The 12,972-nt window shown below is 38.5% G+C and overlaps 1 protein-coding gene across 2 annotated transcripts in view; it reads right to left on the reverse strand.

Moving 5' to 3' along the window:
* Window positions 1-12,972, reverse strand: part of CACUL1 (CDK2 associated cullin domain 1) — a 50,863-nt gene that overhangs the window by 35,019 nt on the left and 2,872 nt on the right. For both annotated transcript variants that reach the window (XM_074907824.1, XM_074907823.1), the window contains exons 2-3: window positions 8,692-8,818; window positions 4,062-4,164 (exon numbers count right to left, since the gene is read on the reverse strand). In XM_074907824.1, coding sequence (XP_074763925.1) covers window positions 4,062-4,164; window positions 8,692-8,818 — 230 coding nt within the window. The remainder of the gene's footprint in view (window positions 1-4,061; window positions 4,165-8,691; window positions 8,819-12,972) is intronic.

The raw sequence follows: 12,972 nt of genomic DNA on the forward strand, positions 1-12,972 counted from the left end.
CCTCTGGAGTGTTCAAAAGACAAAGTACTCTATCAGCAACCAGCTTCAAATTTAATCCAATGCTTTTAGACAGATGGAATTTAAGCAAGAAATTCTGGTGTTTCAGCGCTACCACTTCTGTTTTATTTAAAACAGAAACAATACAAGCAAAACAGTGTTTATTTACTTAGAGAAAGACTGATTCTCACTTATTAATTTCAACGAACATAAAAATTACACGCACTTAGTGAATTCAACTGTTTCTGGTCAAGATGAAAAAAATGACACAAACAGAAAGAGATGCATTTTTCTCTTTTCTCTAAATAAAAGGAGGGTGCAACATGACAAAGAACTGTTGTTCTGCTGTCAGTCAATTCCTGGAAGAATTATAGAGATTATTCTAACTCAAATGAAAATATTCCACTGCACTTGCACAGAAAAGCTACTGCTGTCATGGGCCAGCTCAATGCCTCAGTGTATTTTGATTGTCAATGCTTGAAGTATTTTCCAATGTCTTTTGCTGAAGAGGTATGTAATGGGCAGAGTACTTGATTTTAAATTTCTTTATCAGAGTGCATAAATTAAGCCAGAAACACTAGTGCCTAATGCAAATATAGTTTTATTCATTTTTAAAATAAGAGATGTATTTAATTTGAAAGCATATGTCTGTGTATCCACACTACCTCATACATCCGAATGACTCAGCACTTACCCACAAAAAACAGCTGTCATTATTTCAAATCACAACATAATGGGCTATGTCCATTACCAATAAAACATTTCCAAATAAAGCATCTAGGAAAAATCACCTGTCTGCTACAGACTTCATAGACCTCAAGACAACAGGAAACATGTTCATTTGCATTTTCTGCAGCCACTTTTTTCTTTTTTTAAGCACACAAAATCCAAAAGTCTCATCAACTCAAGAATTAGGGAAATTTAATTCTCAATTAATGGAAGCTCTACATGGCAAAACTCAGTCTTACTGATGCAGAGAAGCTGGTCAGACACTGAATGAAAGAAAGGTAATCCTTGCTCGGAGTCTTTCCATAACTGAAACAGCCTGAAGAGAAGATCATTTACCTACATACATAGTAAGGAGGGAGCTAGAAATGTCTTTGATATGGGGCCTTCTATAGCCCAAGAGCTGATGGTCTGATGAGGACAAATTCATCTCATCTAAATGTAGCACTACTCAGCAGGCAACATTCACTGCTTTACACCCAACAGCCCACCCACGTTTTCATAATACCTCTGCCACCACTGAAATTTTCTGGGTTTAGGTGAAAACCGGCGAAGCAGATCTTCAGGAGTGCACGTGGTGACAAACACCAACACCACACAAGGTGTCTTGCAGTCTGGAAGAGCACAAGTCATGCAGGGGATGACCAAGGAGTGTGTTCATGCCCCTGTGTGACCCAGTGGCAGCATCTAAGACACCCAGCTCAGGAGCCCCCAGCACTGACTCCTCTCACCACTGTGCTGGCTTCAGCCAAGGCCAGCTGGTCAGGCAGGCTGAGGGCTAAGCATATGGGGGGGTAGCATGGTATGAATAACCTGGCTGGAGATCCCTTCCCCCTCTTCTCTCTGCTGGCAAAACCTAACCCTATCCTAGCTGAACCAGGACAGGGGGGGTGGGGGGAATATAGGGAATTTCTGCAGTGAATGCCATGCAGAAAGACAACAAACTCCAGTAAGTCTAAATCCAGGCAAGAGCAAGTCTGACTGGTCCCCTGAGATGCTCCCAGTTCTGCTATTAGGTATCTAACAGTTTTACTGCTTTTGCTGTTGATGAGCAGCTCTTGTAGGAGACAGCTTGCTCTGGCACGTTGTTTACATGAAGATATTCTGCAATCCACCTGACATTAAACTGTTGCACTTCTACACAAAGAAGTTGCTCAGCTTGTCCAGAATAAGCCATTGCATTTGCCTGTCATTTCAGTTTTCATGATCATCTGCTTTCTCACACAAACATTCCTGCTTATAGTGGGCTACATTTGCATCTCTGCATGGAAAAAAAATTAAAAAATCTTGCATCAAGTCACAGCTTGCCAATTAAACAGAACTCTGCAATTAGATTAAATATTGTTGGCAGGTAGAATAAGTTTATGTGAGAAAAAGCAAAACACCACATTGTGCATTAAAAGGATTCACATATATACAGGGATTTTTATTGTTTGCCTGTGTGAACCAGAAACTTCCAAGTGACCAACATCTAAAAGGTAATTTGTTGTTATGCTAGGGTAAAGATCTAGCACTGCATTTTCAACATAAGCCCCAAGTGACTGTTACCAAAATGTATTAAGATCAAAGAAGCATCAGGATAATAAAATATATCGTAGTAAAGTAAATTTCATTATAGTAAATTTCACCACAACCCACAATGAAAACAGTTTCTTTACAGGGCAATTTTAAGGCACGTGACTTTTACTTCAAACAGCTCAAAAAAAAGGATTTACCATCCAAAATCATGTGCACATCAGACAAAACTGACATAATACACTCAAAGATGGTATCATGTTATGTTACAGTCCTCTTGCCACCTGCCACAAGGCGTGTCTAACCTATGTAAGGAAATTTTTGCAAGACAAAGATTGCATTAAATAGTTGTCTCAATTATCCTTTCAACAGCTGATGTTCAGAAGACAGCCTTGTTTTTACACAGAAGCATTTAATGCACATACGTGCTAAAGCAAATTTTAAAAGCAGCTGCTTCAGACAGTTTTAGAACTTTAGAGGAAACAATCAAGGACTATCACAGAGTATAGAATCTGGGGTATTCCCAAATTCAAAGCACAGTAATGCAGTACACTACTGTAGGATGTATCACAAGAACTGGCCAAACCTGTACAGCTGCAATGATTCGTAGTTCTCACAAGGGGAAGAAAAATGTACAGGCTGCACCAGCTCAGCAGAAACAATGGAAGGCTTTCTTTTAAATACTATGTCCATCTACTCTAACCATTTTTTACAGAACAGTGAGGCTGTCATTCCTCGAGGAAAGAAGAAATTGTAACAGAGGAAAGAAACAAAGAACATAGCTCAAGACGACCTAGATATTTTATAGTCAAAGACTGTGCCCATTAAATGCAGAGCGGTTATTTTTCTTTGTAAGGAAAGCAACAAGGGGAAAAGAGTGAAACAAGGACATCAGAGCGATCACGGTGCTATATATTTTGATGGGAATGCACACTTAGCCAGAAGTACGCGATGCAGTTAAAAGTAGTAAGACTGCTTCTGAATGACAGAAATTAGTTATCGATTGTTAGAAGCACTACAGGAGCTGCTGTAGTTCAGAGTTCCTTTCTATTTGGCATCTTGACACACTGGAAGTCAGTACAGAACTGAAACATCAGTTATGGAAGTGACAAAAGCTGTACAGAAATAAATCAGTGTTGCTGCTACAGCAATGACAAATTCAAGAACTTGCCTGGAGATTGTAGACTAAAAGGAATGTTCAACAAGGAACAGATATGAAAACAAACGTGGATGCACAAATAAGATGCAGAGGATAGGGATATACAAACTGTATTAGGACTGCTGTAAACCACTGACATCTAGAGATAGGCAAGAAAAATGCAGAATAAACCATAGCACAAAACTTTCATATGCAATAATTCTTAACTTATATTTCACAATTCATATTTAATTCACTTCCATTTTTTCCTTTAGATTATCCCTTTCCTGCTGCTTGTGATGCACAGGACCATAAACCATTTACACAGATTAACGCAGCAATGGCAGACATCCACATCATGCTCAGATCATGTTTGACTGAAGGATTAACATCCTAGATTATACTGTAGATTTCCCGTACTCTCATCTTTGATTCTGTATTACATATTCAAGTTCAGCCACTGCTCTCCACGTGGTTCAGATCTCTAAGGCTAATCAGTGCCATACAATCAGATCTAGTAGCTGGTATGCTGTCTGACAGCCATTTAGTGAATGAAGTAGTCCACAATTTAAGAAGCTAATGTAAATCAGTCTTAATGGCAATCCCCTCCATGTGCCACCTACATGCTGCTCTGATATAATCACAGATCCCAGGAAAGACAGAATTAGATTGTGCAGCTTCTTACCTGCAGCTCCTTTGAGACTCTCTCTAAGTGGTTAGTTATCTTTTTTATTAGGTCACTATACATCTGTTCCGAATGCTGCTGGCATACACACTTATACACACAACTGCAGAAACAAATATAGGAACAAACAATGAACTTACAACAGTTTGCAATGAAGGGTAACAGACTTCAAAATATTTTGTTCAAGTCTCAGAGGATAATAAGAGTTAATCGAATGATTGCTGAACTTTTAAATACAGCTCTAAGCTTGGAATGAGCTCTAGCAGACTCTGAAGTCTCCCCTGGAGGCCCCAGTGTGTCCGTCCCATTCCCCTCCCCGACCTCACTTAATTTACAAGTTCTCTGACCAGTGCGCTTCAGAACAGCCAGGATAACTGTCAACAGCACACTCCTAATTCTGGCTTTTGTCTCTACTATATGAATGAAGTCTCCATCAAAATAAGAAGGTTAAATGACTGCATATTCTAGGCTAAAACCCTTTTTAAAAGAAGGGCAAAAGTGATGAGCAGTCATAGAAGTTACACCAAAACTGTGCTGGCATTTTAAAAAGAAACAGGAAAAGTTCTAAAATTGCAGACCCAAGCATGTTACTACATCCTTTGTTACTTAAGTTCTAAGAAAACCCTACACTTTCATAATAAAGATACGAAGAGCAGCAAAACTTTAATTCTACATTCCATGGCTTGGCTCTATTAACTCCGATCTTCAGTGTTACCTTTGTTTTTTAAGAACATTTTATTGCTCTCATACTGCAATATAACATATCTGCAAAATAAAGCAATGTATTGAAAACATATCTACCACAGTTGTAAAACAAATATATACATTACTTTCAGCAACATTAAGGTAGTCATCATCATCATATCTGTACCAAGCAGCTTTTACTTTTCTTGAGTTGCTTTCATTCTTTGAAGTCAGCATTTTGAAAACTAGCTGCCAAAAATCAAGGGGCACAATGAAGACTTCACCTGGTACCCCGGGCAAGACAAATCTCCCTCTCATAACTCTGTTCTGCCCCCCTCTGCATGGAGTACAGCAAACAGCATAGGCCAAAAACTCCTCCTCGGGTCAGGTGTAAACAAACTATTGAGGTTCAGATCCTAGACCTGAATTCTGCAGGTTTTTAATAGCACCAAAAGCCTAAAGCTATGGTATAGCAACACTGTGTCTCTGTAGGGGAATTAGGACTTCTCAGTTCTCTACTGAGAAGGTGGTACAATGACAAACAGACTGCAAAAATGGGATTAAAACAACCGTAGACTGCAAGCTACTGGAATTTTCTAATGCAAGTAAGAGGTCAGGCACCAGCTCCAAGCCTCCAGGGACCAAGACATCACTTTCATTCAATAACTGCCACCCTCAAAATCTTCTGGAGGAAGGTTTTACAAGTGAATTACCAGTATCTTTTAGCAGTTGGTATTTATTCCCTTTGACAACTTAAAAATCCCCCAAAATACAGCACTCATCCCTATGCAAAGTCTGCTCACTTGGCAAACCATGCTATTCCTTAAAAACCAAAAGACACCCCACCCTCTCCCACTATTCTATTTTTAAAATAATTGAGTATCTGTAGCTTGATATTATTTAAATAAGAGCCAAAGTCATCCTTGTTTCTTTCACATGAAGTCTACCAATAGCAGATCCTATTTTGGAACATGCAAGTGCAAATACATTTTGGTATGATGCAGTAACAGCAAAAATATCAATTTAATTTGGATCAATGGGAGAAATAGTGATAAGAAAAGCCAGATTGATTTTTGTGATCCCTTTCAAACCAGTCAGCTAGGTAACCATAGCAAATGGCCATACGTTTGTTTGCTCCATAACTAACCAGTATATAGCCACTTCCACAAGTTGACCACTTCATTTGCAACAACAGAACTAAACTGAATTTTAAAGTACACATCTGCTTGGTGTCACATACAATATTGCTATACCTACTTCTGCGACCCACTCTGTAGTCAAACACCAATCTTCCCATGTACGTGCAGAGTGTGTTTACATTTTATATGAGCACTTCTTTTTAGAGGTTCCTTCCCCATTTTCAGATCCTGTTTTCAGTTCCTGATTGGGGGCTGACTCTGTAAATCACCCTTGCCCTGCTATTACCCAAAAGAAGTCAGTAGGTTGTTAGTCCTTTAGTATAACCAAACACCTTGGGGAAAAGGAAGACCCAAGCAGGACATTAGAAGGTAAGCATTTACTGAGAGGGATGAAGATCTGAGATTTTTAAGTTATCTTGAAGAACAGCGATCTAATTGCATTGTACCTGGGAGGCAGCTCTAACAGTTGCCAGAAGTACAACTTAGCTGTTCACATCTTCCTCATCTCAAAGTTTCCTTCACATCTCTCTGTCAATATGTTTAACCCTTTTAATAGGAAGTGACTATGCACAGGCAGGCTTTGGACTCAAAAATGTAAACAGTCACTAATCACACTTTGATACCTTATGGGTAAACTGATCCATAGTAAATATCTGCATACACACCTTTGAAGTTATCTCCTAGCTTTCACTGCTGTGGAGTAGACAACTACAGTTACCACTGATCATGTCAAATACAGTAGTTTGGGTATCTAATAATATATTTTGAGTTTGCATTATGGAAACCTTGATTCCTTTAGTCAGCTCAAAGACGATCAAAAAGACCACTGTATTTTCAGCTCAGTTTCACTGTAAAAAAAATATAAAAAGATATGTAGCTGTTTGAACCACTTCAAAAAACATCCCATTTTCAGACTAAAGAGCTAGCCTAGGGAAGCAGAGAGGAGCTAAACCTCAAGTCTGCTACAGGCCTTCTGTAATACTCCAGGCAAGCATCATCATTAAAGTCAGTAAAAAAGGAGTTTTTCTTCCATCCTCAATCTATGTTGTCTAGATTATAAGTTAAACAAAGGGACATCCTTTAAAATAAAATTAAAAAACACAACTCCTCGTTGGATGAGGTTGTATCAGAACAATTATATCCACAGACATAAAATTCAAAAGAAAACTTAAAAAACTGATACACTAGCTTTATCAGTAAAACTAAACTACAGGCAATCTTTTATTTTAGTAAAATACATGCAACAGACATCTGTGCATCATTACAGTACTGCATCAAGTGTCACCCTGATGTATAAGGGTTATCTGTGAGAAACTTAAAACCCATTATTCCTTTAATAAATAAAACTTTTGAGCAGTAAAAAGATGGCAAATATAAACTGCAGTTATCTGAAAATCATAACTAGGTACAGATCTACTCTAGGTATTAAAGCATTAATTTTGCATACCTACTCTTTATCAGGGATGACTATGAGGAGATGTTGGCTTAACTCTTACTGACGACTGTTTGCACACTGGGGATTTCAAGCTAGGAAAAAGGATTTTGATTACTTACACTAAAGGTCCAAAATGTCTCCCAATTCAAATTTACCAACTCAATTATTGATATATATGCTGATGTGTGAGTCCTAATAACATCAGTTCCAAATGTTTAGAGAGGAAAGAGGAAATAATCAAAGTTTTTAACAGGAGTTAAGAGAGAAGACTAAACATCTGCCATTCTTTGATCTGGTCCCCTAATCCAAAATTTCAAACTGGAGTGACAAAGGAGCTAAGAGCAAGCAGGCAGGAGACAACAGAGCTGAAAGTCCCTAAAAATGGCAATCGGTGACTGAGTTTCCAGGGTTATTTCATAGACTGCAACACTGTGGTGAAGAAAACCACAACAGCAGTGCTACTAGTTGTGTTGCTGGCAAGGGCCAGGAGTTCTAACAGCATTTTGGCCAGTAAATGCAGCAGCAGCTACCCAGCTTCCATCCTATTTACCAACACCCTGGATACCTGTCACCTACAGAACAAAAACCTCCTTTTTAGTCAGTCTCTTCAGAAACCGTCAGGTCTCCAAAGCATTTAGCAGTTTGGTTTGGAGCAGCAGTGTGGTTTTGAAGCAAATCCCCTACCACCCCCACTACTGCTCAGTCTGCACAGCAGTTCTGGTGTGTGACTAGATCCCTTTTAAAGCAAACTGCAGCTCCGGGCCAGGTACAAATCAAATGTTCTCCAGCCAAGAAAGGGGACAAAGAACTGAACCTTCTGTCAGTCCTTCAGTCACCATCTAACTGCAGGTGCAGCAGGAAGGCTGGGCAAGGGGGAAATCAGACCAAATCTACCTGATGCAAGACACACAGCTGACAGTTTATATGGATGGACCTTGGCACCAGTTGCTTCATTTACTTCTGCATCTCTACTGCACCAAATTGGTTCCTATTAAACATCATAAAGAAGCCTTTTGAAATGTTAAGTCAAATGCCTACCATGCCGCTCTTTTCTTCCCCTTGGAGGAAAAGGATGTTGACACTTTAGTAAGTTTCTTAATATATTATGCTAAACCACTGTGGTGGAGCTTACTTTAATGTTGATGTTTTCAGCACTTATGCGTTTTAATTCTTTAGCATTTATTCCTGTTAACGTGAGATGTCAAGATATGTATCTATTATTGACTCATTCCAAACATTTAAACAATATTGTACTTTACATAACCTTCCCACCTTCCTCTTCATAAATACAAAACATGACACATGCATGAAAAAAAAAAAAATTAATTTTAAAGAAAAAAAGAAAGTAACATAGCATTTAAGATTTCCTTACCTGTATATTTGTTCATAGGAGATAGGGATGTAGTCACCAGGACTCTGAGTTAAAAGCTGATCTATGGCACTGTCCAACTTTGGCCAATATGTGCTCTTATAGTCTTCAATTGTTATAACATTCATTACTACAAGAAAAAGAGAAAACTACATTTAGTAACTTCAGCTAAAAGATTAGAAGCAAGTGAATGCTTTGCAATTTCAGAACACACCAATAAGCTGGCCAGAAAAACTGGGAACAGTTCACTTCAATTAAAATAACCTCATCTAAAACTAAAACCCAGACTTGAATTTGTACCTTTTTATTTACAGAAAATAAAATAAAATCAGAAAACCTGCTAAATCAGTGCTTGCATATTTCTTAGAGGCCCAAGTAGCAGGGAAAAAAATCAAACTCCTGGGAGTTCTAGTATGACAATATAATAGTTAAAAAACCCAAACTGTAGTCTAGTAGTTAATCCAGATTAATAAATTACACAGCTTTGTAGGAGTCCAGAATCAACAATTAACACTGGGTCCTCACATGCAGGAAAAGAAGCTTTGGCCAAGACCCAGCAATTTTTCTGAATACTCCTTCCCAGCAGATGTATTAATTTTACAAGTCTCAGGTGGGACTGGAAGTTTCCTTGGCCTAAAAGCTTGTGCAACTCCCTCTGCCTTCAACAGCAGTTAGGATCCCAGGCAACTTTTTTGGATTTGTGTTACAGTGCCCCTTCTAGCAGGAACAATAATACTCCTTTTCCAGATAAGAATCAACACAGGGAAGAAGAGGAGGCATTTAGTGTTCCCCATCACTCCCTGATTTTCCTCCTGAGCTTCCCAACTGCACCCTCTTGTGCAAGCCACTCGGGGTGCCTTCACAGACACAGAAGAGTTTTAATCTCTCTTTTTTCAGGAAGGATTTCTGAACTAACCCCTTGTGACTCGGTTCCAACAGCAGCCAGGGTAGAAGGGTTAGCACCTTCCCTTCAGAGACATACTCACAGGACTACCTTGCTGGCTTGTCACACCACCACAGCTTCACAGCAGCCACTCAAAACAAAACCCTCAGTAACTAACTGCACTGGGTATAGTTCACATCAAAACTATCCAGACCAGGAAATCTAAAGTCATTTCTTCTTTTGAACTCCACATGTGCATCTGGGCTCTATGGAACAGAGAATAAAGACAGTTCCTACCCCTAACAATTCAGTTTAGACAGCAGACTGAAAAGAAATATTTTGAGTAGGGCTGCATTTTAAATACACGTGTAAATGTAGGTTCACTGGTGGGTTGAGCAAGATTTCTGAAACATTTTCAAAAGGGGTTGAAAGGACCCGGGTAAGTCACTTTTAGCAGCATTATGAAGTCTAGGGAAACACAGGCGAAACAGTTAACAGTTATCATGAAAAAAATAAAGAGTACAAAGAGAACATGGAATAGAAAGGTGCAAGACAAGAAAGTGTTTGAACGCTAAATGTAAGAGCAGGTATTACAGATTCCTGTTGTGTGTCTTTTTAGGGTATTTCAGCCAGAAACTTTGCTTAGTGAGGAATGTCAGTGCAGTACTCCTAGCCCTCTCCTCACCCAACTAGCCACTGGTTAACTTTCGCTTCATCCCCACTACAGAAACAGATCTAGTTAACATAGTATGCGTCTGACTAGTGAGCAGGTCACCACCACCAAATACTGCAGGATGCTGTCCCAACACTCCAGCCTGCAACCTGAAAGTAGGACACTTGTTTGCTAACAAGTTGATAAAGTTTACAGGTATGGGTACACAACTACCGGAACATAAATGAATACGTCCAGCAAGTCAGCTCCACGATGTAAAAGCACCCGTCCAGTCAAGAACAGCACAGCACCTGACAGTAAATCCAGCCCTTACTCATCTGTCTCACAATGACTTGCTTGAGTTCTTGTCCCTTACAGAGCCCAGGCTCCACGCAGATGTTCTCAGGAGCAGCTTCCATGTATCAGCTTTACTATTCATGCTTACACTCAACAGCAAAATTTGAGCATTTGTCTTTCACTTTGTTACCCCAGAAAAGGTGGGTCTCCACAAAAGTGCTCTGTTCTACAGAAAACATTAAACTGAAGTCAGCATAAATATTAGACCAAGTCTTAAGATTTCAATGTATAATCACACCCACATGTGGTTTAACATATTAAATAAGCTCTACTCACTTGAAAGAAAATAGTCAAGTAAGAAATGAGAGCACTGCAAAATAATTTAACAGGCTGTTGAGATGTCAATTTATCTTTTTTACAATATGGAAAAAGAAAGTAGCAGCAGACGGGAAGGCCTGCCCATTAGAAATGCTGCACAGGTAAAGGACAAAATGCTTTTACAAACAGCCCCAGGAGACTTGCATAGGAAACACTGATGAGTTCAAAGTAACATTCTAAAAAAGCTTCATTTTTATTCAAAAGCCTTTCACAAGGATTATTTCATTTGATTTCCACACTAGTTCTGAAACTAAGCCAACCATCATATATATATAATTAAGAATCCAAAGACAACACACTGAACAATCATTATTTTTATTCTTTCAATCCAGCAAGCAAAATACTTTAAAATTTTAACAACTGTCACAAGTTAGTAACATCCTTTTTTTTTTTTTCTGGCAGTGCTTACACACACAAAAAACAAAGGATGACTTAAAGCAGCACCCTCCGATTACAAACTGCAAGAACAACCTCAAGACCAGGAAGGACAAGAATCACACGCATCCTTGGAAAGAAAAGACAGACTGCCCTTTTAGAAACTTCTTTAATTTTTTACTTTTCCATCTTTTTAGGATGTCATTCTTAAATGTTTATGCCTACATTAGGGATTCAAGATTTAAAAGGATCTGTCCAACAGCCTCCATTTCCAAATCACAAGGAAAGAGTGATACTAAAAAATTACTTTAATTCTGTAAGATTTATTAAGTTTCTGGAAAGTGACACAGACATTTTGTAAAAAAGTATGCTAGAATGCATTCTTTTATCCAACTACAGCAAGTTTGGAGTGGGGCTGGGAGAGAAATCTGTCTGATTAAGTGGAAAGGAAGCCAGTATTTTCCAGCAAAATATAAAAGACTTCACAAGTAAAGCTTGAGAAGCAACTGCTGCTTTCCCATATACAGTAAAGTTCAAAAGAAAAACCATTTAAGTCAAATGCAGCAGTGAAACCATTTAAGTGAAAAAGAATATGCATGAGCTTCCTATCATAACCTAGATACTTCAGTATGAGAGCCACAATTGAAACACAGCCTGCTCCAAGCTAGCAAATTCTTTGGTATCAGCTTCAATCAGAAGAATGTCAAAAAACACTAAGATTTTTAAAAAGCCCAAGAGTAGGTATACATCCTCCGTGAAACTGATAAAAATACCTTATAAACACACATAGCTCAAAAAAAATGCTGGAACAGTAAGAAACACAGAACATGAAAAACAGAATAATAATTTTAAAAGAAATAAAATGACAGTGTAGGCTTTGTTATTTACATGAGACAACTTAACCTGAAAAGCTACTTGAAATGTTTCCTACCTTCATGTATAAAAAACATTCTTCTTTTAAAACTATAGCTAAAAAGGCAGAGGACAGAGCAGGACAGGTCATCCAAACTCCTGTCAAGAAAGCAGACATTGGTCTGACAATTATCTGTCATTTTTTCTGACAATAAAAATCAAAGAAAGCTTTTTTTCATCTAACAAAGTGACGCATACGAAGCTTTACTGCTTAATTAGCAATGCACCCTACAATCCTAAAATATTTTGCCAAAGTGTATAAACTCTCCAAGCAGATGTCTGAGACTAATCTACAGACTTGTAGCTATCGCTGTGGCTCTACACTCCCTTTTCTCAGCCGTCATGCACATGTTTACACAATAGATTTTGCTATACCCTCTGCCTGACACATCCTAGCATACATTAGCAAGTTTACGAGTTTGCCCTGTATTTGCTTTCAATTCTATTCTATTTTTATTGCATGTTTCTCAGCCTGCCTTTAGACTGGTTAGTAAAAGTAATGTTAAACTTTTTCTTCATCAGGCAATTTGCCTACGCAGCAAAGCACATACACTGCACTGAGCTACGTTATGCAACAGGATAGTCAACAGATTTAATGGATGTGCCAACGCTCACAGCCACATGTGCCCACCCTAAATGGGACTGGCATTGAATACATTTATAATCATCCTTGCTTGAAAAGGATGGAAAAAAAAAAGAAGGAAACCTCTTGATTTTCATCACAATTCAGACACACTGCAACTACTATTACAGAAGAGTTTCGTTTAAAGTATTAAATGCTCTTAAT

This window comes from Athene noctua, chromosome 5, assembly GCF_965140245.1.
Source record: "Athene noctua chromosome 5, bAthNoc1.hap1.1, whole genome shotgun sequence".
In the NCBI taxonomy this organism is placed as follows: Eukaryota; Metazoa; Chordata; class Aves; order Strigiformes; family Strigidae; genus Athene; species Athene noctua.